The sequence below is a fragment of the Triticum aestivum genome, chromosome 6D (genome assembly GCF_018294505.1).
Source record: "Triticum aestivum cultivar Chinese Spring chromosome 6D, IWGSC CS RefSeq v2.1, whole genome shotgun sequence".
Classification (NCBI taxonomy): Eukaryota; Viridiplantae; Streptophyta; class Magnoliopsida; order Poales; family Poaceae; genus Triticum; species Triticum aestivum.
This window is the reverse complement of record NC_057811.1, coordinates 80,106,782-80,134,188: the sequence shown is the minus strand read 5'-3', so window position 1 is coordinate 80,134,188 and position 27,407 is coordinate 80,106,782. Positions and strand designations below refer to the sequence as shown.

At 50.2% G+C, this 27,407-nt stretch overlaps 1 protein-coding gene and 1 pseudogene across 1 annotated transcript; both read left to right on the top strand.

The window, feature by feature from the left end:
• The first annotated feature begins 1,520 nt into the window (after positions 1 to 1,520).
• LOC123143690 (50S ribosomal protein L3, chloroplastic) lies at positions 1,521 to 3,177 on the top strand. The gene is made up of 2 exons (XM_044562643.1): positions 1,521 to 2,123; positions 2,686 to 3,177. Exons 1-2 carry the CDS (start codon positions 1,619 to 1,621, stop codon positions 2,973 to 2,975), a joined length of 795 nt encoding a protein of 264 aa, XP_044418578.1. The 5' UTR covers positions 1,521 to 1,618; the 3' UTR covers positions 2,976 to 3,177.
• Positions 3,178 to 18,590: 15,413 nt separating this feature from the next.
• On the top strand, positions 18,591 to 22,528 carry LOC123141154 (BTB/POZ and MATH domain-containing protein 2-like; annotated as a pseudogene).
• Positions 22,529 to 27,407: the final 4,879 nt, after the last annotated feature.

The window sequence follows — 27,407 nt, the reverse complement described above, 5'->3', positions numbered from 1 at the left end:
GCAGACTGCCCGTTGGCCGGGGTGGACATTGACGTGAACGCTGGTGCCAGACCCCGATGCAGGACGTCAATGCCATGGCCCATTGGCCTGGGGGTGCCAGCCCCCGTGTCCTCGCTGGCGCCCAGATGGTCACGTAGGGACGCAAGTGGTGGAGCAGGCGGATGCTCCTCCTCCACCACGGGTCGTGCCTGCTGGAACTCGGCGACCACGGTGGAGAGCTGGTCAACATGCCGCTCCAGATAGATTGCCACTATACTAGATCGTCCAGTTTAGCCGCCGAGGAGAGGATGTCCACGTAGATGCCGTCGAGCGACAACGTCAACTTGTCGAAGTAGTCCTTGGACGCGGGACCCAATTGCGATGATGCGATCCTTGATCCATTTTTGCAGCTGCATCTCCACGAGATCCGCCAGGGCTCAAATCCAAGGCTTTGAATACCAGATGTTAGCAACCTAGCTGTTCTTCTCACGATCTATTGCACTTGCTCACGAATTCGAGTCTCGAATAGCGATTACAATAGCTGGTACACGAATGGAGAGAGAAAATGGGGAATAGGAAGAAGAGAGAGCCACCGCCGTCGGGTGCCGTGATCCACTGGATGACCTTCCTCTCCTGCGTGTGGGCATAAGTAGTTGTCGCCTACCGACTTGTTCACACCCACTCCAGCCCACGATTGCATGGGTTGGTCTTCCTTTGTCTTGCGGGCCGAGCCCCGAGCGAGGCCGTGGACTTGTTGTGAATGGAGCCCGTCACATCAGAGGACCTGACAGAAATTGCCATTGGTAAAGTATAACATTTGCCACCTAAAAGACTGCAACTGCTAATTTGTTTCTCTATAATGTGGGAGTAATCAAAACTAGTAACCCATTCATAAAGCACAACAAGTGCCACAAAAAAGACTATTAAGTTGCAACTACTAGGGCCGGCATGAGGAGTCCAGTTGGGTCAGGTTTTTGTGACCGACCAGTGATCGGGCCGCCCGACCGGATGGGAAGATGGGGGGGGGGGGGGGGGGGGGCTAAAGAGTCCGACTGTATATGCTCTAAGTTGTCATTGTCATTGCTGATATTGCAGATCTAAGTCGCCGCCCACGCCGGTGTCAAGAACCAAGTCTCGATTTTTCCTACCGCTAGAAGTGAGCGAGTAAAGGGGATGTGACTGCAGATTTCGCGCCATCATGCGCCTGCAAATTTTTGTGTCCCACCATCTCCCGCCTATAGCCCCACGTACTTACACTTCCCCCTTCCCCCCTTGCGTCCTCCTCGGCTTGGCTCCACAAACATGGTTGATTTGAGTGCTTCACGCTTCATGCGCGTGTCGACCATCTATTCATGTGAGCAACCATTGTTGTATCCACTCGCCCTGTTTGTGGGGTGCATCAACCAGACGCGCCCTTGTGCCCCATGTACTAGCCGGGGAGGTGTCTTCTTGGTCCGCGGTATACGCTTTCGTCGAAAGAAGGCGTAATAGCATGAAAGCGGCTCCCACGGGCGGGAGGATAAGGGGAGGTAGCCGCAAACCCCTATCCGCACCGCATAAATCCCAAACCAAAACATCACCGGCAGCAGCAGCAGAGTGAGCGCCTCCGCTGCACTAATCTCGCTCGAATCCACCAGCCATGGCCATGGCGGCCGCGAGCATCGGCGGCGCACTGGGCTTCCTCGCCCCGCGCCGTCGTGGCGTGTCCTTCGCCGCGGCGGTGGGCCGTAGGAGGCCGTCGCTGGCGGTGGTGCGGGCGGCGTCCTACGAGGCGGGCGTCGGGGTGATGGCCACCAAGGTGGGGATGATGACCTACTTCGACCCGGAAAACGGGAAGCCCGTGCCGGTGACGGTGGTCGGGTTCCGGGAGGGGGGCAACGTGGTGACGCAGGTGAAGACGGCCGCCACCGACGGCTACGACGCCGTGCAGGTCGGGTACCACGGCGTGCGCGAGGACAAGCTCACCCGCCCTGAGCTGGGCCACCTCGGCAAGGCCAGCGCGCCGCCGCTGCGGCACCTGCAGGAGTTCCGGCTGGTGGCCGTCGACGCCTTCGACCCCGGCCAGGCGCTCGAGTTCAACGAGCTCTTCAAGGAGGGCGACCTCGTCGACGTCTCCGCCAAATCCATCGGAAAGGGATTCCAAGGTGAGCGATGCTTCGATCCCAATTCCGTTTCCTGTCAACGCTTGAACCATCCCGTGTACCAACGCCTGAAATTACCAACATAACAATGTCATTTCCTCAATGCCATTCATGTCAATGCAATGTGTATTGCTTTGCAATGCCTAACATCCGTTTCAGTGCTTGACAGCGTTTACAGTTCCTTTATTTGCCGCTTAATGCAAGCATTGGCATTGGCCTTGGTTTAATTTTCTGAATGTTAAGAACATTGGCAGTTTCTGACATTCCCATGTTTCATTTCAATTGATTTGTTTGTCTGAAGGTTAAGAATATTGACAGCTTGTAACATACCCATGGTTCAGTTTCTGAAGGCCAGCGACATCGATCATCATCCTTTGTGCTCTTAGTTTTGAATATTGACAGCTTGTGACATGCTTTTCTGATAGCTAACATGGGGCATCATCAGTTGTGCCCTTGATACATTGATAGCCTGTGGCATTCCGATGCTCCATTTTTGGATGGCTAACAACTTGGATCAGCACTTATACTCTTAACTTTCGCCTAATGGTTTGTCATTGTTGTGCAGGTGGAATTAAGAGGCACAACTTCAAGCGTGGTCTGATGACTCACGGTTCCAAGAGCCACAGAGCCCTAGGTTCGATCGGTGCGGGGACAACCCCAGGGCGGGTGTACAAGGGGAAGAAGATGCCCGGGAGGATGGGCGGAACCAAGACCAAGATCAGGAAGCTCAAGATTGTCAGGATCGACAATGATCTCAAAGTTGTGATGATCAAGGGAGCCATTCCTGGGAAGCAGGGAAACCTTCTCCGCATCACGCCCGCGAAGATTGTCGGCAAGAACATCCCCAAGAGCTAGATCTGTGCTGCGTTTCACCTTGTAAGAGTTCATTCGTTTCCTTTTCCATGACTGGCACTGTTGTATTCCCAGGTCCAGGTTTTGTATACATGTTCAGTTTTCTAAAGCTAATCTTTGGATACAAATGCGTTCTCTCTTCTATGTTGACAACCACTTTTCACCTTCTTTTGGACTTGAAACGAAGCAGATTCACTCGGGATCAGATTTTTACTGTAATTATCGGTTGATTGTAGATATTGGCATGCCCACAGGGTGCATGTCAGAACCTCGCAAACAACCGATGGAATCCGAGCGGCAGCTGGCTTGCCGTGATACAGAGATACAGAGTTGTTTGCAGGGAAAAAAGTACAGACTGGAAGGGAAAATGGAAGAGAATGATTTTTTTTTTTTTGATAGCTTGCCTCCCACCCAGCCTCTGCGCTGCCCTTTATATCAAAGAGGCAGTGCCTATGTTTGGTTTACAGTGGTTAAACTCTGCTGACATACTTAAGTAGAGTACTTTTTTAGGTGCAAAAATTACAATTAATCCGAACACCGAGTACGCAAGAATGTAGGCCATCAGATCGACGACTGGTAACACTAAGCTTGCATCCTGGTCGTTCCCTCTCTCCCTTTGCTGTTTAGCTCTGTTCTGAACATTCTGAACTTTTGAACACTTGCAAGTAGCTTCAGGCTTCAGGCACCAGGTTAGACCTGAGGCCTGTGACAGTGCATCACTGCTCAAACCACACATATTTTTTCGATAAAGGGCGCTTTTATTAACTCAAAATGTAGCATCAAGCGGATACAAAACATCATGAGTATCACCCGGCCTCTGCATAACTAGGATGCACACAGCCAAACAACAAAAGTGTGTCAAAAGGAAAAGTAACAAAAATGATAAGTCGACAACAGTAGAGTCCTACATATCGACACTATGCCTATGTCAAAAATGGAGGTAGATCGATTCAGAGGTTATGATGCCACCCATGTTGAAAAAAAATCTTAATAGCCGCCTGCTCCAACCGCGTACACACCGCCTTGAACAACGGGTGGTGCTCCGGTCGTTGTAGCGTAGACCACATACGAAGCAAGTGCGTACAACGGAAAATAACCTGTAGAGGAGAAGCATTTTTGTCCTTAAAAATTAAATCATTTCTACATAGCCAAAGCGACCAAAGTAAGGCATACGCTCCCACCCTTATTAGCGTTTTGAACTTATTTGAAATACCGTCCAACCAATGACCAAATATATTGGCAACACTTGTGGGCGGATACAAATTTGATGCTATTTGGATGACTGACCATGTAGAACGTGCAAACTTGCATTGGAAAAAGAGGTGCTTGATTGTCTCGTCATGAGGACAAAAGCAACACTGCTTACTTCCTGGCCAGTTGCGTCGTGCAAGGTTGTCTTTGGTTAGCACAACTCCCCTACGAAGATACCACATGAAGATTTTAACTTTTAGTGGAATCTTCGACTTCCAAATTTTCTTGTTATTACTCACTGGTACCTCAGAATGCATTAGCGCACGATACATAGAGTCTACTGTGAAAGACCCCGATGTAGTAAGGTTTCAGCGAAAAACATCCCTGCCTTGTGCCAGGTTAATCGAATCCAGTCGGGATAAAAGATTATGCCATGACATAAGTCGGGGGCCAATCAAGTCCCGCCTGAACAAAATATTCGGCGGAGACGAACTGAGCACGTGCGCAATAGTATTATTTTTATCGCGAGCAATGGTGTATAAGGCTGGGTATTGTTCTCGGAGACTGGAATTGCCTAGCCATAGTCTTCCCAGAAACGAATTTCCGACCCGTCCTTTATCGTGAAAGACCCAAAGCGAAAGAGATGTGTCTTTGCCGCCATTAGGCCAGCCCAAAAGTGCGAGTCGCCAGGTTTCCAATAGGCCTGAGCCACTGCCTTTTGGTCTAGATACTTGTTGTGCAACATGGTTTGCCAAACACCATCCTCAGTAAGAAGTTTGAACAACCATTTACTAAGTAGGGACACATTCTTGACCTGCAGGTCATGAATTCCAAGGCCACCTTGGTCTTTCGGCCTACAAACCACGCTCCATTTGGTTAGCCTGTACTTTTTCTTTTCACCATCTCATTGCCAAAAGAATCTGGATCTAAAATAGTCCAGTCTTTGCAGCACCCCTTTTGGGAGTTGGAAAAAAGAAATCATATAAAGAACCATATTTGTGAGGACAGAGTTAATCAAAACCAGCCGTCCTCCAACTGAGAGCATCTTGCATTTCCAACTGCTCAACCGTTTGTCTAAACGCTCCTCTACATGTTTCCACTCCGCAATGGTGAGACGCCGATAGTGAATAGGTATTTCCAGATATTTAATCGGGAATTGCCCGTGTGCACAACCAAACAGGTCAGCATAATCGGCAGCCGCCTCAGCAGCATCTCCCAAGCAGAAAAGTTCGCTTTTATGGAAGTTAATTTTGAGACCCGACATTTTCTCAAACGCTGAAAGTAAGAGTTTCAGGTTTCGAGCCTTTTCCAGGTCATGTTCCATAAACAGAATTATGTCATCGGCATATTGCAGAATAGGGAGGCCACCATCCACAAGGTGTGGCACTACTCCGGCAACCTGGCCGTCCTGCTTAGCGCACTCAATCAGAATAGCCAACATGTCAGCGACAATATTAAATAACATTGGAGACATGGAGTCACCCTGTCGTGGTCCTTTTTTTGTCTGAAAGTAATGGCCTATATCATCATTGACTTTGATGGCCACACTACCTCCAGTTACAAAAATTTGGATCCACTGGCGCCATTTCTCTGAGAAACCTTTCATTCTTAGTGCCTGTTGGAGGAAAGACCATTTGACCTTGTCATAGGATTTTTCAAAGTCGATCTTGAATACTACCCCACTCATGTTTTTCCGATGCATCTCATGAACGGTCTCATGCAAAATTACTACACCGTCGAGTATATTTCTTCCTTGCATGAATGCCGTTTGAGATGGCCCGACAACATGGTCACCTACCGAGTTTAATCTATTCGTAGCCACTTTGGTGAAAATCTTGAAGCTAACATTAAGGAGGCATATAGGTCTGAACTGTTGGATCCGTTCGGCCTCCTTAATCTTTGGCAACAAGACAATGTCGCCAAAATTAAGTCTGAATAGCTCTAGTCGGTCGGCATGAAAACAATTGAACAACTCCAAAAGGTCAGTCTTGATGATATCCCAGAAATTCTGATAGAATTCTGCGGGGAAACCATCTGGGCCTGGAGCTTTATTATGTTCCATTTGGAACACAACCGCTCTCACCTCCTCTTCTGAGAATGGTGCCGTTAGGATATCATTTTCTTCTGCCGTGACTTGTGGAATATCATCTGTTCGGGTCTCGTCGAGGGTGAAGTTCCCTTCAGTCGGCGCTCCGAACAGAGATTTGTAGTATTTGGTGATATACTTTTTGAGCTCCTCCTGACCTTCGATCCGCCCCTCATCTTGTTGGAGACTGTAAATATATTTCTTCCTATGCCGCCCATTGGCGATCAATTGGAAGTATCTTGTATTACTATCACCCATCAAAATGAAATCAGTTTTGGATCTCGGGTACTATTTGATCTCCTCTTCTCGTAAAAGACGGGCAACCTTCTCATTCGATTGATTCTTCAATTCAATCTCTTGATGAGATAAGCTGCGCGTCTCTGCAATCTTGTCGAGGTCATCAAACCACACATATGGAATGAAGGACAGTGCCAAAACAGTGACACAACAATAACAGTAATGAAACAACAGTACTTAAGAAACGAAACACTAAAAAAATGTATGTCAGCTTATATCAAGCAAAATTTAGATCCCATCTGTCAAATCCTTTGTTAAATCAGAAAGGACCCGAATATATATCTGACTTCAGATTTTTGAAAATCTGACGACTTCAGATACGTTAGAGCAACTCCAATGCAGCGAATCAAATCGTCCGCCTGAGTCCATTCGAACCGACGCGGACAAAAGTTGATGCCCAACGCGCCGATCCAAATCCAAAACGTGTCCGCGCAGACGCATTTGCGGCTGAAATGCATCGGCGCGGACGCGAAGCGGACGCCTCGTGCACCCTCTCGGTGTCCGTCACGTCCCCACCTAGGGCCGTCCAACTATCCTGCGGCCAGTTTGGCCAGCTTAATTTATGACGACCGCCCACCTCGGGCCAGCGTGTCAGCGATGGCGGTCGTCCTTTTTTAAGCCAAGCGTGCGGCGGCGGGGGGGGGGGGGGTCCTCTTCCGCTTCGAAAAAGCCCTCGTCCCCATTTCGCCACCCTCTGCTACCCCGTCGGCGGCAACCCTAGCCACCCTAGCCAACCCAGACGGGGCTCTTCTCCGGCGCCGGCAACAGCAAAGCCAAGGGCAAGGCCCCGTCGGCGCCAACTCGCCGGTGTTGGGGAACGTAGCAGAAATTCAAAATTTTCTACGCATCACCAAGATCAATCTATGGAGTAATCTAGCAACAAGAGGGAAGGAGTGCATCTACATATCCTTGTAGATCGCGAGCGGAAGCGTTCAAGAGAACGGGGTTGATGGAGTCGTACTCGTCGTCATCCAAATCACCGATGATCCTAGCGCCGAACGGACGGCACCTCCGCGTTCAACACACGTACGGAGCAGCGACGTCTCCTCCTTCTTGATCCAGCAAGGGGGGAGGAGAGGTTGATGGAGATCCAGCAGCATGACGGTGTGGTGGTGGAAGTAGCGGGATCCCGGCAGGGCTTCACCAAGCGCAAGCGGGGAGGAAGAGGTGTCACGGGAGGGAGAGGGAGGCGCCAGGGCTTGTGTATTGCTGCCCTCCCTCCCCCCCACTATATATAGGGCCAAGGGAGAGGGGGGCGCAGCCTTGGCCCTTCCTCCAAGGAAGGGTGCGGCCAGGGAGGAGTCCTTCCTCCCCAAGGCACCTCGGAGGTGCCTTCCCCCTTTAGGACTCTCCCTTTCCCTTATCTCTTGGCGCATGGGCCTCTTGGGGCTGGTGCCCTTGGCCCATATAGGCCAAGGCGCACACCCCTACAGCCCATGTGCCCCCCCGGGGCTGGTGGACCCCCTTGGTGGACCCCCGGACCCCTTTCGGCACTCCCGGTACAATACCGATAATGCTCGAAACTTTTCCGGCGACCAAAATAGGACTTCCCATATATAAATCTTTACCTCCGGACCATTCCGGAACTCCTCGTGACGTCCGGGATCTCATCCGGGACTCCGAACAACTTTCGGGTTACCGCATACTAATATCTCTATAACCCTAGCGTCACCGAACCTTAAGTGTGTAGACCCTACGGGTTCGGGAACCATGCAGACATGACCGAGACGTTCTCCGGCCAATAACCAACAGCGGGATCTGGATACCCATGTTGGTTCCTACATGCTCCTCGATGATCTCATCGGATGAACCACGATGTCGAGGATTCAATCAATCCCGTATACAATTCCCTTTGTCAATCGGTATGTTACTTGCCCGAGATTCGATCGTCGGTATCCCGATACCTTGTTCAATCTCGTTACCGGCAAGTCTCTTTACTCGTTCCGTAACACATCATCCCGTGATCAACTCCTTGGTCACATTGTGCACATTATGATGATGTCCTACCGAGTGGGCCCAGAGATACCTCTCCGTTTACACGGAGTGACAAATCCCAGTCTCGATTCGTGCCAACCCAACAGACACTTTCGGAGATACCTGTAGTGCACCTTTATAGCCACCCAGTTACGTTGTGACGTTTGGTACACCCAAAGCATTCCTACGGTATCCGGGAGTTGCACAATCTCATGGTCTAAGGAAATGATACTTGTCATTAGAAAAGCTCTGAGCAAACGAACTACACGATCTTGTGCTAGGCTTAGGATTGGGTCTTGTCCATCACATCATTCTCCTAATGATGTGATCCCGTTATCAATGACATCCAATGTCCATGGTCAGGAAACCGTAACCATCTATTGATCAACGAGCTAGTCTCCTAGAGGCTTACTAGGGACATGGTGTTGTCTATGTATCCACACATGTATCTGAGTTTCCTATCAATACAATTCTAGCATGGATAATAAATGATTATCATGAACAAGGAAATATAATAATAACCAATTTATTATTGCCTCTAGGGCATATTTCCAACAGTCTCCCACTTGCACTAGAGTCAATAATCTAGTTCACATCACCATGTGATTAACACTCACTGGTCACATCACCATGTGACCAACATCTAAAGAGTTTACTAGAGTCAACAATCTAGTTCACATCACTATGTGATTAACACTCAATGTGTTCTGGTTTGATCATGTTATGCTTGTGAGAGAGGTTATTAGTCAACGGGTCTGAACCTTTCAGATCCGTGTGTGCTTTACGAATATCTATGTCATCTTGTGGATGCTACCACGCGCTATTTGGAGCCATTTCAAATAATTGCTCTACTATACGAATCCGGTTTTACTACTCAGAGTCATCCGGATTAGTGTCAAGGTTCGTATCGACGTAACCCTTTACGACGAACTCCCTTTTCACCTCCATAATCGAGAAAATTCCTTAGTTCACTAGATACTAAGGATAAGTTCGACCGCTGTCATGTGATCCATTCCCGGATCACTATTGTACCCCTTGACCAACTCATGGCAAGGCACACTTCATGTGCGGTACACAGCATAGCATACTGTAGAGCCTACGTCTGAAGCATAGGGGACGACCTTCGTCCTTTCTCTCTCTTCTGAGGTGGTCAGGTCTTGAGTCTTACTCAATACTCACACCTTGTAACACAGCCAAGAACTCCTTCTTTGCTGATCTATTTTGAACTCTTTCAAAATCATGTCAAGGTGTGCGTTCTTTGAAAGTATCATCAGGCGTCTTGATCTATCTCTATAGATCTTGATGCCCAATATGTAAGCAGCTTTATCCAGATCTTCCTTTGAAAAACTCCTTTCAAACAACCCTTTATGCTTTCCAGAAATTTTACATCATTTCGGATCAACAATATGTCATTCACATATACTTATCAGAAATGTTGTAGCGCTCCCACTCACTTTATTGTAAATACAAGTTTCTAACAAACTTTGTATAAACCCAAAAACTTTGATCACTCCATCAAAGTGTATATTCTGACTCCGAGATGCTTGCTCTAATCCATGGAAGGATCGCTGGAGCTAGCATACCTTTTAGCATCCTTAGAATCGAAAAAACCTTTCTGATTGTATCACATACAACCTTTCCTTACGAAAACTGGTAAGGAAACTTGTTTTGACATCCATCTGCCAGATTTCATAAATGCAGCTAATGCTAACATGATTCTGACGGACTTAAGCATCGCTACGGATGAGAAAATCTCATCGTAGTCAACTCCTTGAACTTGTGAAAATACTCTTTTCCACAAGTCGAGCTTCATAGACGGTAACATTACCGTCCATGTCCGTCTTCTTCTCAAAGATCCATTTATCTCGGATTTCATGGCTTCTAACCATTTGTCGGAATATGGGCCCACCATCGCTTCTTCATAGCCCGTAGGTTCAGTATTGTCCAACAACATGATATCTCAGACAGGATCACGTACCACTCTGAAGTAGCACGCATCCTCGTCGTCCTACGAGATTTGGTAGTGACTTGATCCGAAGTTTCATGATCACTATCATAAGCTTCCACTTCAATTGGTGTAGGTGCCACAGGAAACAACTTCTTGTGCCCTGCTATACATTAGTCGAAGTGACGGTTCAATAACCTTATCAAGTCTCCACCATCCTCCCACTCAATTCTTTCGAGAGAAACTTTTCCTCGAGAAAGGACCTGTTTCTAGAAGCAATTACTTTTGCTTCCAGATCTGAAATAGGAGGTACACCCAACTGTTTTGGCTGTTCTATGAAGATGCATATATCCGCTTTGGGTTCGAGCTTATCAGCCTGAAACTTTTTCACATAAGCATCGCAGCCCCAAACTTTCAAGAAACGACAACTTAGGTTTCTCTAAACGGTGTCGTCTCAACGGAATTGCGTGGTGCCCCTTTTAAAGTGAACGCGGTTATCTCTAATTCCTAACCCACAAACGATAGTGGTAATTCGATAAGAGACATCATGGCATGCACCATATCCAATAGGGTGCAGTTATGATGTTCGGACACACCATCACACGGTGGTGTTCCAGGCGGTATTAATTGTGAAACACTTTCCACAATGTCTTAATTGTGTGCCAAACTCGTAACTCAGATACTCATCTCTATGATCATATCACAGACATTTTATCCTCTTGTCACGACGATCTTCAACTTCACTCTGAAATTACTTGAACCTTTCAATAATTCAGACTTGTGTTTCATCAAGTAAATACACTCAGCATCTACTCAAATCATATGTGAAGTAAGAACATAACGATATCCACTGCATGCCTCAGCACTCATTGGACTGCATACATCAAAATGTATTACTTCCAACAAGTTGCTTTCTTGTTCCATCTTACTGAAAACGAGACCTTTCAGTCATCTTGCCCATGTGGTATGATTTGCATGTCTCAAGTGATTCAAAATCAAGTGAGTCCAAACGATCCATCTGCATGGAGTTTCTTCATGCATATATACCAATAGACATGGTTCGCATGTCTCAATCTTTTCAAAAACGACTGAGTCCAAAGATCCATCTACATGGAGCTTCTTCATGCGTTCTATACCAATATGACTCAAATTGCAGTGCCATAAGTATGTGGTACTATCATTACTATTTTATATCTTTTGGCACGAACATGTGTATCACTACGATCGAGATTCATTTTAGGTGCAAGATCATTGAAGGTATTATTCAAATAAACAGAGTAACCATTATTCTCCTTAAATGAATAACCGTATTGCGATAAACATAATCCAATCATGCTCAACGCAAACACCAAATCTCGATGGTAGAGGGAGCATGCGATGCTTGATCACATCAACCTTGGAAACACTTCCAACACATATCGTCATCTCACCTTTAGCTAGTCTCCGTTTATTTCGCAGTTTTTATTTCGAGTTACTAACACTTAGCAACCGAACCGGTATCTAATACCCTGGTGCTGCTAGGAGTACTAGTAAAGTACACATTCATATAACGTATATCCAATATACTTCTGTCGACCTTGCCTGCCTTCTCATCTACCAAGTATCTAGGGTAGTTCTGCTTCAGTGACCGTTTCCCTCATTACAGAAGCACTTAGTCTCCGGTTTGGGTTCAACCTTGGGATTCTCCACTAGAGCAGCAAATGATTTGCTGTTTCATGGAGTATCCCTTTTGCCCTTGCCCTTCTAGAAACTAGTGGTTTTACTAACCATCAACAATTGATGCTCCTTCTTGATTTCTACTCTCGCGCTGTCAAACATCGCGAATAGCTCAAGGATCATCATAACTATCCCAAATATGTTATAGTTCATCACGAAGCTCTACTAGCTTGGTGGCAGTGACTATGGAGAACTATCACTATCCCATCTGGGAGATTAACTCCCACTCGATTCAAGCGATTGTGGTACTCAGACAATCTGAGCACATGCTCAACGGTTGAGCTTTTCTCCCTTAGTTTGCAGGCTTAAGAAACTTGTCAGAGGTCTCATACCTCTTGACGTGGGCACTAGTCTGAAATCCCAATTTCAGTTTTCGGAACATCTCATATGTTCTGCGACGTTTCAAAAACCGTCTTTGGTGCCACAATTCTAAACCGTTAGCATTACGCACTGAACTATCACGTAGTTATCAAAACGTGTATGTCAGATGTTCCGCAACATCTATAGACGACGCTGAGGTTCAGCACACCGAGCGGTGCATTAAGGACATAAGCCTTCTGTGCAGCAATGAGGACAATCCTCAGTTTACGGACCTAGTCCGCATAATTGCTACTACCAACTTTGAACTAAATTTTCTCTAGGAACATATCTTAAACAGTAGAACTAAAGCGTATGACATAATTTGCAAAGACCTTTTGACTATGTTCATGATAATTGAGTTCATCTGATTAATGAACTCCCACTCAGATAGACATCCCTCTAGTCATCTAAGTGATACATGATCCGAGTCAAACTAGGCCGTGTCCGATCATCACGTGAGACGGACTAGTCATCATCGGTGAACATCTCCATGTTGATCGTATCTGCTATACGACTCATGTTCGACCTTTCGGTCTCTTGTGTTCCGAGGCCATGTCTGTACATGCTAGGCTCGTCAAGTCAACCTAAGTGTTTCGCATGTGTTCCGAGGCCATGTCTGTACATGCTAGGCTCGTCAACACCTGTTGTATTCGAACGTTAGAATCTATCACACCCAATCATCACGTGGTGCTTCGAAACAACGAACCTTCGCAACGGTGCACAGTTAGGGGGAACACATCTCTTGAAATTTTAGTGAGGGATCATCTTATTTATGCTACCGTCGTTCTAAGCAAATAAGATGCATAACATGATAAACATCACATGCAATCAAATAGTGACATGATATGGCCAATATCATTTTGCTCCTTTGATCTCCATCTTCGGGGGACCATGATCATCTTCGTCACCGGCATGACACCATGATCTCCATCATCATGATCTCCATCATTGTGTCTTTATGAAGTTGTCACGCCAACGATTACTTCTACTTCTATGGCTAACGCGCTTAGCAAAAAGTAAAGTAATTTACATGGCGTTATTCAATGACACGCAGGTCATACAAAAAAAATAAAGACAACTCCTATGGCTCCTGCCGGTTTTCATACTCATCGACATGCAAGTCGTGATTCCTATTACAAGAATATGATCAATCTCATATATCACATATACCATTCATCACATCTTCTGGCCATATCACGTCACATGGCACATGCTGCAAAAACAAGTTAGACGTCCTCTAATTGTTGTTGCAAGTTTTTACGTGGCTTGTATAGGTTTCTAGCAAGAACGTTTCTTACCTACGTAAAACCACAACGTGATATGCCAATTTCTATTTACCCTTCATAAGGACCCTTTTCATCGAATCCGTTCCGACTAAAGTGGGAGAGACAGACACCCGCTAGCCACCTTATGCAACTAGTGCATGTCAGTCGGTGGAACCTGTCTCACGTAAGCGTACATGTAAGGTCGGTCCGGGCCGCTTCATCCCACAATGCCGCCGAAACAAGATAAGACTAGTAGCGGCAAGAAGAATTGGCAACATCTACGCCCACAACTACTTTGTGTTCTACTCGTGCATAGAAACTACGCATAGACCTAGCTCATGATGCCACTGTTGGGGAACGTAGCAGAAATTCAAAATTTTCTACGCATCACCAAGATCAATCTATGGAGTAATCTAGCAACAAGAGGGAAGGAGTGCATCTACATACCCTTGTAGATCACGAGCGGAAGCGTTCAAGAGAACGGGGTTGATGGAGTCGTACTCGTCGTGATCCAAATCACCGATGATCCTAGCGCCGAACGGACGGCACCTCCGCGTTCAACACACGTACGGAGCAGGGACGTCTCCTCCTTCTTGATCCAGGAAGGGGGGAGAAGAGGTTGATGGAGATCCAGCAGCACGACGGCGTGGTGGTGGAAGTAGCGGGATCCCGGCAGGGCTTCACCAAGCGCAAGCGGGGAGGAAGAGGTGTCACGGGAGGGAGAGGGAGGCGCCAGGGCTTGTGTATTGCTGCCCTCCCTCCCCCCACTATATATAGGGCCAAGGGAGAGGGGGGCGCAGCCTTGGCCCTTCCTCCAAGGAAGGGTGCGGCCAGGGAGGAGTCCTTCCTCCCCAAGGCACCTCGGAGGTGCCTTCCCCCTTTAGGACTCTCCCTTTCCCTTATCTCTTGGCGCATGGGCCTCTTGGGGCTGGTGCCCTTGGCCCATATAGGCCAAGGCGCACACCCCTACAGCCCATGTGGCCCCCCGGGGCTGGTGGACCCCCGGACCCCTTTCGGCACTCCCGGTACAATACCGATAATGCTCGAAACTTTTCCGGCGACCAAAATAGGACTTCCCATATATAAATCTTTACCTCCGGACCATTCCGGAACTCCTCGTGACATCTGGGATCTCATCCGGGACTCCAAACAACTTTCGGGTTACCGCATACTAATATCTCTATAACCCTAGCGTCACCGAACCTTAAGTGTGTAGACCCTACGGGTTCGGGAACCATGCAGACATGACCGAGACGTTCTCCGGCCAATAACCAACAGCGGGATCTGGATACCCATGTTGGTTCCTACATGCTCCTCGATGATCTCATCGGATGAACCACGATGTCGAGGATTCAATCAATCCCGTATACAATTCCCTTTGTCAATCGGTATGTTACTTGCCCGAGATTCGATCGTCGGTATCCCGATACCTTGTTCAATCTCGTTACCGGCAAGTCTCTTTACTCGTTCCGTAACACATCATCCCGTGATCAACTCCTTGGTCACATTGTGCACATTATGATGATGTCCTACCGAGTGGGCCCAGAGATACCTCTCCGTTTACACGGAGTGACAAATCCCAGTCTCGATTCGTGCCAACCCAACAGACACTTTCGGAGATACCTGTAGTGCACCTTTATAGCCACCCAGTTACGTTGTGACGTTTGGTACACCCAAAGCATTCCTACGGTATCCGGGAGTTGCACAATCTCATGGTCTAAGGAAATGATACTTGTCATTAGAAAAGCTCTGAGCAAACGAACTACACGATCTTGTGCTAGGCTTAGGATTGGGTCTTGTCCATCACATCATTCTCCTAATGATGTGATCCCGTTATCAACGACATCCAATGTCCATGGTCAGGAAATCGTAACCATCTATTGATCAACGAGCTAGTCTCCTAGAGGCTTACTAGGGACATGGTGTTGTCTATGTATCCACACATGTATCTGAGTTTCCTATCAATACAATTCTAGCATGGATAATAAATGATTATCATGAACAAGTAAATATAATAATAACCAATTTATTATTGCCTCTAGGGCATATTTCCAACAGCCGGCCGAGGCAGCACGTGAACGTGCCAGTGCACCAGGCGGAGTGGCACTGGCAGCACCGCGTCCCTCTCCCGTACCCCGACGTCACCCTGCCGCATGACTGACATTTGGATTTGGAGAGAATCCCAGTGCCGGAAGCGTACCAGGCGGCCATTGCGGAGGCCATGGCGCAGTCCGCGGCGGGCGACTGCGTCGCGCCACCGGTGGCCCCGCCATCCCCAGTCAAGGCCGAGCCGGAGCCGGCCCCAGTCGAGCGTTACTCCTGGACCAAAATGGTGCGTGAGTGGATCAGCGCCCCGCCGGTCTGGTACCGGGCGACGGAGGCGCGGGAGGCGGCGTACCTCAAACAATGGCGCCAACAATGGGTGGCCGAGGAGCGCCACGACAGCGAGTACCTCGACCTGCTGGAAGGCAACACCGAGGAGGAGCAGCGCGAGGCCGAGGAGGAGGAGCGCCAGGCCGTGGCGGCACAGGCCGAGAAGGACCCGAATATATAACTAACTTCAGATTTTTGAAAATATGACAGACTTGAGATATGTTAGATCCCGATTGAATGCACGTCAATTATTCACTGCAGCATGTCAATGTTTTTGATAATTTTTACCCTACATGACAATTTTCATTTTAAAACATGGTAAATAAATCCTTATATACAAACATGACAAATTTAGCTGTTTACGCATGGCAAATTTGGACGCTCCGGCGATCTGAAAACATAAACTGCGAGGTGTCTGTCGGTTTTTTTTAAAAACAATAGCTTCGAGTGCCTCGGATCTGACGAACCCCTCAGCACCTATTTAGAGCATCTCTAGCAGATCCCTTAAAATGTAAGAAACTGTAAAATAACCGTCAGTTTAGAATTTTAGGCGGAAAAAGCGATCCGAATAGAACCGTAAACTACTCTGATCCGTAAAAAGTTTAATAGGCACGGAAAACATTCCGGCAAAACCCGTGAAAATAAGGATTTTGGAGGCAACCCGAGGGCGCCCTATATACGCGAAAGACCGTTGGCGAAAATCCAACTGCCATCGAAACCTTCATGAATCGCTTTCGTCCACCCGTCCTCGGCCGCCGCCCGCCCGCCCTGGCCGCCGCATCCGTCCCGGCCGGCAGGCGTCCGCCCGACGGAGCTAGCTAGCTAGCGAGTGAGCTCGAATCGGCAGACGAAGGAGCTAGCTAGCTAGCTATTCGGCTTCATGCGCTGCCGACGGCTTCGTATTTGGTCGCTTCGAGTTTGCTGGATGTTGGCGGGTTCGTATTTGGCCGCTTCGTGTGTTGTCCCTCAGTTTCGTAGAAGCGAGCTAGCTGATCGTGGACACAAACAAGAGGAAGAAGAAGACTTGGGAAAAAAATATACGAATATTCGGTTTTACAGTTTAAATTTAAGGGGTCTGTTCGGCCACAACTTCAACCGATCTTTAAAACGCGTTTTTCGCCAACTGAAAACCGCATTTTCGGTTCCACGGTTTAAAAGGTCTGCTAGATGCTCTTACCGCCGGATATGTCCGAGATCGATCGCCTTCTTTTCTTCCTCAGGGAAGAAAGAAAACGCGTCTATCCACCTCGGCCCGTTCTGCTGCCCTCCTCACGTTTGTGATTAGCAAGGAAAGGAGACCAGCGCAGGAAACACGTCCGTACCGATTACAGTAACTACTAGTACTAGTACTAGTATTCGGTTTAATCTCCGATAAATATACGCGCAACTAAACACATCGATCCTTTGTAGGAGTAAAAGTACGTATTTGTGATTTTCCTCTTGTCCCTGGCGGCTGCAACCCTAGCCGCCGCCAGGGCCGATTCCAATGCCGTTCTCCGGCGGCTCCTCTCCGCCGGCGACCTCGGTCATCGGTGGTGAGGGGGGCCGCCGGATCCACGCGTGTCGATCGATTTTACTCCCTCATAGTTTAGGTTTTTAGGTTGTTCATTGTCTTGGCTTCGGTGACGACGATGGAGATGCTGAATAAAGAATCTTCGGATCCTTTTCTGACGAGGCCATCGGTCCTATGGTTGGGAATGGATTTAGGAACCAGTCTGTTCAAGTAAGGATGGTGTGGCGGCGGCGGCATCCTCGTGGTGGACCTATGTCCTCGGGCTCCGCCGTTGCGACGACGTTTGCTCCAGCGTCGAAGCTTGGGAGGTAGTCCAGGAGCGGATGCAGATTGTGGTCTGCATCGACGACATCTGAAAGACGGGATATCTACTGGACTCGTGGTTCGTGGATGGCAGATATGGTTTCCTCCTCCGGCGTCTTAGTCGTGGTGGGGTGCTAGATCTGGAGTTCGATAGCGTGTCCGGGGTGTTGCCCCGGTCTGATTCGTTCAACGGTAAGGACTTCACTTTTGGTGAGCCACCTTGCAGGTCCGCAAAGCTGCATATCAGCGATAGAGCTGCGTCGAGCTCGGATGAGGTGATGATTCGTCATTCTTTTCTTCGGTGGCTACTGTGGTGGTGCCGGAGGCAGTTGACGAGTGTTCTGTTATGTTTTCAGTTTTGTCATGTCGGTCTTTACGTGATTTGTACTTTGTTCATTATGATATGAATGAGACACGTATTACCATGAAAAAAGAGTATAAGTGCGTACGTAGCTCATCGTCCAGATGCAGAGGCCGGGGATTTTCCTCCATTTTAAAAAAGAAAAAAACATGGCTCTGTTTGCACATCGATTCGCTTAGATTAGATCGATTTTCCTTCGAAATCTCTTCATTACAAGTACGCCGGCCGGCCGCCATGGTGAACAAGTCCTCCTCGGCGGTGGTGGTTCACGCCGGCGAGCACCTCTTCAAGGTCGTCGGCCACTCGCTGATCATGGACAGCAACACCAAGCTCACGTCCGACACCTTCCGCGTTGGTGATCACGACTGGGCAATCTTTTTTTGACGGTGCTACGGCGGGTTTACGCCAGCCTAAACCATTTTCATTATATATAGGAAAAAGATACAAGACATCAAGTACAACAGAAAGCAACCAACACACACAAGAAGGCACAAAAAAGAACAGAAGAAGAACCAGAAAAGAGCTACGACAAGCAGCCAACACCAAGAACTTAGCACCCAACACCACTGGTTGGAACGAGAAGAGCGGAAGCAAGCTTTGTTGAATCAATCGAAAGGAGATCCGTCACCGAGAAGACGTAGAGAAGAAGTTGCCGGCTGCCCTGCGATCACTCTGCACCTTGAAGAGCTAGGAAGTCGCAACCACTGTCGAAAGGGCATCCCACTGCCTAGCCACGTCGCGGCAAAGAGAGCTACGGACCGTGCCGAAGGGCAATGTTCCACCGAGACAGACCCTGCACCTCCTCTAGGCCACACCACGGCCACCATCAAAAATAGAGAGAACCAAAGCACTATGCCAGGCAACAAATCCTCAGACGCCGTCGAAGGGCACCGAACACCGAGACCTCATCATCGCCACGAGCCCCCAAGAGATAAGGTCAACTATCAGCACCGAGGTGACCAAGGGATTGGTCGCCGCCACAGATCACTTCCACCGCCACCACCCTGCACACCAACAACCCAACAAACACTTCAATCCAAACATCAAGCTGCCAACCGCGGATCCGTGGCCCCCAAAATCAACGCCCTCAAGGGGGAGAAACGACATCGAGACGCCGTCGTCGTCCGATCCAGAGATGGATCTGAGGCTTTCGCCCGGGGCACACGATTAAGAGGGTAACAGTAGCTTCCCGATGACACCTTCAAGAAGGGAAACGGCGCTCGAAGGCGTCGCCGTCATCGTTGCAGACAAGATCGACACAAGGCTTTCGCCTGAAGCATCCCGTCCCCGTCATCTCCGTTGAAGCTGACCGATGTGCCCTGCAGCCCGAGACCTCCCCGCCCTCCTGCCAGTCCACGGCGAGCGTCCGCACTAGGACTAGCATGAGGCTCCATTGACACAGAAGCTCACCTCGAGCACCTGCACAGCCGGAGTCAGGTCGTTGTCGGCTGCCACCTGCATTCAAGCCCTTGCCTCCAACCACACCCCACCACCACCGTAGTCAAACTCTGTCGACGGCATCCACTGCCGACCCCCTAGTCGTGGCCACGAACGCCGGTTGGCCGGGTGAGTTCAGGAAAAGCATATATGGGCGCCAAGTAGCATCCCACACCGGCTAGACTGCACCCCCGCACGACCACGCAGCCCGTGCGCGCACACCGCGCCGCCCAACTCCTCTGCCCTTCGCCACCTGCAAGCCGGCGCCGCGCCTGACCGGCTCGCTGGATCCAGATCCAGGTCACCAGGTCCACCGGCCGCCACACCGCCGCAGCACAGCCGCCCGCCACTGCCTCGCAACCACCACCGTGAGGCAGCTCGCGCCGGATGAGACCGCCACCGACCACGGCTAGATGCGCCGCCGGCAGAGGGCCTCGCGTCGCCGAGCCCTGCTACCTGGATTGAGAGAGACGCCCCGCCGCCGCCGTCCCTGGGTCCAGCGCGAGCTTTGCCGGCGGAAACCTCTGGCGGCGGCGAGATGGGAGGGGTGGGGGGAGGGGTGGTGGCGGCGCTAGGTTTTCGCCCCCGAGTCGCCAGAGCCAGGCGACGCGGGTGGGGGGGATTCATCGACTGGGCAATCTTCTACTACCCAAACGGCGACACTAGGGTCGTCGACGGTCAGTTATGTTCGATTTTTCTCAAGCTGATGAACGCCGGTGAGGGTGAGTTCACTGCTTCCTATACCTTCTGCCTCCGGGACCCCGCAGCGCCGGAGACAGGGGAGAAGCACATACTCAGATCCGGCCTCCAGAAGTTCTCATCCACTAAAATTCGGTCTGGGGTAGGTACTTCTTTGTGAACAAAGCCGATTTGGCCGCGTCCGGGTGCCTCAAGGATGACTGCCTAGTAATCAAGTGCACCGTCAAGGTCATCATCAGGCGGACTGACGACCGACAGGTTTTTTTTAGAAAAGGAGGATGACCCCGGCCTCTGCATCTGGGCCTAATACCCCAACAGACATTGCAGCCAAACCTAAACATCTAAGAACTGAGGTCCCAACCAGGACGCCTGCCTGGTATGGGGCACCTACCAGTCCGGCGCACTCCTCAACCAGGACGCCAGCCGGGTATCAGGCCGCCGCAGCCACCTGCCACTAATCCATCTTCAGAGCTGTACTGTTGCATGTACCGTGCCAGGTCTCTCTGCCAACGACGCCACCACGACGCCCGACAGCGTCATCCTCCTGCGCGAGTCCATCCTCCCACAGGGAACTCCGAATCTGCACTGCGCCACGCTGTCAAGATCCGTCGCCATCAGTGTGTAGGATGAATCACCGCTCCACCAAAGAATCCGTCCTCTGGTCCCTCGATCACGTGTGTACCTCCAAGAATGACGCCCCCAAGGAAGGAACGACACTAGAGCGCCGCCGTCATCCGATCATCCGATCTAGGGTTTCCCCCGAAGGTAGCAGAGAGTGGTTTGAACTTCTCAACGGCGATGCCTTCAAGAAGGGAACGATGCAGATAGCGCCGCCACCGCTGGCCTTAGCGGACGCCGAAGGCAAGTTTTCACCCAGATCAGTTCGAAGGGATCAAACTCTCGTGCACGGGCCGCCGTCACCACCAGCACCACCAGGTAGAACCCTAGAGCACCGGCAGATCAGCGAACCGCCGGCACCACCGCATCCAGATCGCCGGCCACGCCGGGCCGCCGCCATCCCCCGCGCCGTCCGGGTCAGAGATGGAGTCGCCAACCGCGCACAGGGACCGTCGCCGCCTGCACACGCCGGAGCGCCGCCGAGAGCCCAGCGCCCCCACCGCTTGCCGAGGGTCGTCGCCGCGCGCCCCGAGCGGACTCCCACGCACACCAGGAGAAACCGTGAGCGTGAGCCCTGCCGTCGCCCCCAAGCCCGCGCCGGCCCCCGCCTCCAGCGCGCCGCCAACAACCGCCGCGATCCGCCCTTGCCAGATCTAGCGAGTCGTGGGAGAAGAGATCCCGCCGCCGCCGACGCCGACCGGGCTTTGCCCGGCGGCGGTGAGGAGGAGAGGTCGGGGGAGGGACGAGGACGCGGCGGCGCTAGGGTTCCCCCGGTCGCCACGGAGGGGCGACACGGGAGGAGTCGGGTGGGCGATGACAACACCAGCGTCATTGTGCCACCCGCGGACCTAACCAAAGGTCTGTCTAATCTTATAGACAGCGGCCTCAAGGAGGACCTGACCGTCAGGATCGGCTGGTTCAAGAGATTCAAGGTGCATGCGTGCGTGCTCGCTGCGAGATCGCCGGTCTTCCGAGCCCAGCTATGCGGCGCCATGATGGAGAGCAGAGAAAGCAGCATCCGCGTCGAGGACATGGATGCCAAGGTTTTCGAGATCCTGCTGCATTACATGTACAATGATCGTCTGCCAGAGTCCATGGACGAGACAACGGAAGAGACCACGAACATGACGCGGCATTTGCTCGTCGCGGCTGATCGTTACGCAATGGAAAGGCTAAAGCTGGTGTGCGAGAGCAGGCTGAGCAAGGGGTTAGATGTCAACACGGTGAGGTTCACCTTGGATCTTGCAGAGCAATACCATTGTCAGCAGCTCAAGGATTGTTGTCTCAGGTATATGACAAGTGACGGTGAGAGATCACGGGACATCGTAAACACCAAGGGGTTTGCTCAACTAAAGCGAAACCAACCACGCGTCGCATTCGATATTCTTGGACAAGTTATGGCCTTAGTGGCAACTTAGTCACGTCCTTGTGAGCAGAAACAGATACCAGCTTCTTCTCTTTTTAATGCAAACAGATGATAGGTTGATCTCTATGTATTTACTGATGTATCATGAATTTGGTAGTTTTTATTTTTTGAGAACTATGAATTTGGCAGCTTTGTCCTTGACGCACCGCTTTAAAGCATCTCCGATAGCTTATGTTTTATTTTCTAATAGGAATATTCATTTTACAAGTCCACAGTCGTTCATACAACTAGTGTAATACAGTGTATGGTGACTAAATATACAAGTTGGTTCTTTACATAGTACTAGAAGCTTACTCCCTCTCCTCACACATAGGCGTGCTACATCCCTGTATCTCTTAAGCTTACCAAAGTCCAACGATGAACAGTTTCCACAAATTCACCATGTTCACCACATATGATTATAGATATTGGCATGCCCAGAGGGTTCATGGACCTCGCGAACTACCCATACAAATTTTCATGCAGCTAGCTTGCCGTGATACATTGATACAGAGAGTTGTTTGCAGGAAAAGTGAAGAACTTTTTCGATAAAGGACATTTTATTATCTCAAAATGTAGCATCAAGCGGACACAAACATTATGAAGAAAAGTGAAGAATCGAAAGGAAAAATGAACAGAATGAAATTTTTGGCTTTTTCATAGCTTGCTTCCCACCGGAAGAGGCAACACCCATGTTTGGTTTACAGTGATTAAACACTATTCACACACTTAAGCGCATTTTAGGTTAACAAAATTACAATTAATCCTAACACCGAGTGCGCAAGAATGTAGACCATCAGATCGACTGGCAGCACTAAGCTTGCATCAGGGTCACTAATAAGCTTGCATCATGGTCGTTCCCTCTCTCCCTTCTCTGTTTAGCTGTCTTCTGAGCATTCTGATATTTTGAACACTTGCAAGTAGTTTCAGGTTGATTTGGGGCCTGACATTGCATCACTGCTCAAAACACACATACGGACTGAAGGACAGTGTCAACAATAACAGTATTGAAAAAGCAGTACTTAAGAAAGGAAACACTGAAAAATGTACGTCAGCTTGTATCAAGCAAAAACTACCTGTGATCGTGATCCACCTCTGTGAAAACCCGCATTAAATCTGAAAGGACTCCAATATACATGTGATGTCAGATTTTTAGGGTTAAAAATTTGGTGCCCTCAGGTACATCGGATCCCGATCGGACGCATGGGAATTACTCGCTGGAGCATGGTAATTTTTTTGATAATTTGTTTACACTGCATGACAATTGTTACTCTAGAACATGACAAATTTGTATACACAAGCATGAAAAATCCATCTGCTTTCAGATAGCAAATCTGGCGTTCGCTGTGAAACATTACAAATCTGATGTCAAATTTAATATTCCTGATCTGAAAAACATCAATTGCGAGGTGTCTACGTTTCAGCCTCACATTCGTGATTTTCTTTTGGCACGGTAACACATATCTCGTTCATATAATATTTATCAAAGGTGAAGCTATCGCCCGTTGAAAGAATCTTGCTAAGGTGGTACTCTGGAGAGCCAATTTCAGATCTGATACTCCCCTCGACTAAAACGACAGAGGAGAAAACCATACATGTCATCCACGAACCACAAACATAGCACACGATCCATTATCTTTCAGATGTCGCCGATGCTGACCACAATCTACATCTGCTCCTGGACTACATCGCAAGCTCTGCGTCGGGGCCGGAGCAAACGTCGTTGCAACGACAGAGCCTAAAGACACACATCCTCCACAAGGATGTCATCGCCGCCACGCCATCCTCGCTTGAATATACTGGTTTTCAAAACAATATCTAACCATAGAGCGATAGCCTCGTAGGGAAAAGATTAGCAGCTTCTTTATTTAGCGGTCCCTTTGCTGTCGTCGAAGCCAAGACGTTGAACGACGCGGATGCCTAATCTACTAGGGACTAAAACCTAAAGCTACATGATTTGCCCGCACGGGTCCGCCGACCCTCAGCACCGACGTCCGACAGTCGTCAGCGGAGGGGAGCCGCCTGACGGCGGCGGTAGGCCAGACTTGTCTGGCCAAGATCGCTTTTGTTTCTTCCTGATGAAGAAAAATGAAACGTGTCTGTCCCGACGGCCGCGCAGGCGGTTTGGGCGGCTGCTGGGTCTGCGACGGCTGCAGGTGCTTGGCTCGGCGCAGGCGAGGTGGTTTGCGCGGGCCTGCAGGGTGTTGCGTGTCTGCTGCACTGGTGGTGGGCCGTGGCCTTCTTCTATCTGGCCTCCGGCGGCGGCAGAGGGTGCGGGCTGCGTGTGGCGAGGCTGGTGGCCTCTGCCCCTGACATGCGGTAGTGGTGGTCGGCAGAGGTGGCTTGGAGGGTGGTTGGTGGTGCGTGCGCAGTGGACCTGGCCAGATCTGCCGGATTTTGGGCGGGTCTCGGTGCGCGGCGCGGTGGCTAGAGGCCTAGGGTGGTGCTATGGGTCGGCTTATGCGGCTTGCTGTGGTCCGGTTCGGTGGTGGCGCTCGCCGGCGAGGCGGCCACTGCGGCTCGGGTGGCGGTGGTTGGCGTTCGGCGGCGGGGTGCGGGTGGTGGTGCTCCTCTCTTCTCTTAGGTCTGGGACGGCGGCGATGGCCAGGACTTGGGGCTCGTGCTCGGGCGGACCAGCTTGGGGCCCGGGGCGGGTCGGAGCTTCGGCTCCGGGTAGGCGATGGTGGGCGCGGTCCGGGTGGTGCCCGCGAGCAGTGGAGTCCTCTCCTTGCGGGTACGGTGGTCGATGGTGGTGGTCAGGACAACGCTCCTTTGTCCGGCAGATCAGAACCAGAGGCCACGGGCATGGCGTCGTGGGAGTCAGCTAGACGACGGCCGTCGGTAGCCACGGGGTCGTGTCTCCCCTGGTCAACTGGGACTAGGTGGGGACGCAGGCGTGGGCGCCTCCGACGCTGGAGGCGCTGACCCAGACTCTGTGGCTAATGCCGGGCTAGGAGTGAAAGGAGACACCTTTCATTCTTCCTACCGTGGTGGGTGCTTCGTGATGTGGATGAGGGCGGGGTCTGCAACATGGATGCCGGGGTGGCGGCCTCGGATGGTGGTCCGCATGGTTGGCTCTCCGGCGGGCTTCATGGCGGTGGTGGTGGCTTCCTCTTGGTCGTGTGGGTGGAAAGAGGTGTTGCGGCGGGTAGCTCGGGTGCGCTCTCTGTCATTGGCAGTGGGGACACCCCGATCCAGACCTGGGGATCGGACCTCATCGCGCGTGTCCTGAAGACCTCATGGTGACACGGTGGTGCTCCTCTTCCTGTCAGGGTTCCGGGTGAAAACCCTTGTCCATGGTGGACTCGGCAGCGGCGTCGCTTCGCGTCGTTTTCCCTCCCGAGGGCGTTGTCGTGGAGCTTAGGTGTTTAGGGCGTTGCTGGTGTTGTACCTGAAGGAAATATGCCCTAGAGGCAATAATAAAGTTGTTATTTATATTTCCTTATATCATGATAAATGTTTATTATTCATGCTAGAATTGTATTAACCGGAAACTTAGTACATGTGTGAATACATAGACAAATAGAGTGTCACTAGTATGCCTCTACTTGACTAGCTCGTTGAATCAATGATGGTTAAGTTTCCTAACCATAGACATGAGTTGTCATTTGATTACCGGGATCACATCATTAGAGAATGATGTGATTGACTTGACCCATTCCGTTAGCTTAGCATTTGATCGTTTAGTATATTGCTATTGCTTTCTTCATGACTTATACATGCTCCTATGACTATGAGATTATGCAACTCCCGAATACCGGAGGAACACTTTGTGTGCTACCAAACGTCACAACATAACTGGGTGATTATAAAGGTGCTCTACAGGTGTCTCCGATGGTACTTGTTGAGTTGGCATAGATCAAGATTAGGATTTGTCACTCCGATTGTCGGAGAGGTATCTCTGGGCCCTCTCGGTAATGCAAATCACTATATGCCTTGCAAGCAATGTTACTAAGGAGTTAGTTGCGGGATGATGCATTACAGAAAGAGTAAAGAGACTTGCCGGTAACGAGATTGAACTAGGTATTGAGATACCGATGATCGAATCTCGGGCAAGTAACATACCGATGACAAAGGGAACAGCGTATGTTGTTATGCGGTTTGATTAAAGATCTTCGTAGAATATGTAGGAGCCAATATGAGCATCCAGGTTCTGCTATTGGTTATTGACCGGAGACATGTCTCGGTCATGTCTACATAGTTCTCGAACCCGTAGGGTCCGCACGCTTAACGTTCGGTGACGATTGGTAATATGAGTTTATGTGTTTTGATGTACCGAAGGTAGTTTGGAGTCCCGGATATGATCATGGGCATGACGAGGAGTCTCGAAATGGTCGAGACATAAAGATCGATATATTGGATGACTATGTTTGGACTTCGGAAGGGTTCCGAGTGAGTTTGGACGAATACCGGAGTACCGGGGAGTTACCGGAACCCCCCGGGGAGTGTAATGGGCCTCATGGGCCTTGGTGGAGAGAGGAAGGGGCGGCCAAGGCAGGCCGCGCGCCCCCTACCCCTCTAGTCCGAATTGGACAAGGAAGGGGGGGCGCCCTCCTTTTTCCTTCCCCCTCTCCCCTCCTTCCTTCCCTCCTACTCCTACTCATGGAAGGGGTGGAATCCTACTCCCGATGGGAGTAGGACTCCCCTTGGGGCGCGCCTAGGAGTCCGGCCTCCTCCCCCTCTTCCACTCCTTTATATACGGGGGAGGGGGCACCCCATAGACACACAAGTTGATCATTGATCTCTTAGCCGTGTGCGGTGCCCCCCTCCACCATATTCCACCTCAGTCATATCGTAGCGGTGCTTAGGCGAAGCCCTGTGATGATAGAATCATCATCACCGTCACCACGCCGTCGTGCTGACAAAACTCTCCAGCGAAGCTCTGCTGGATC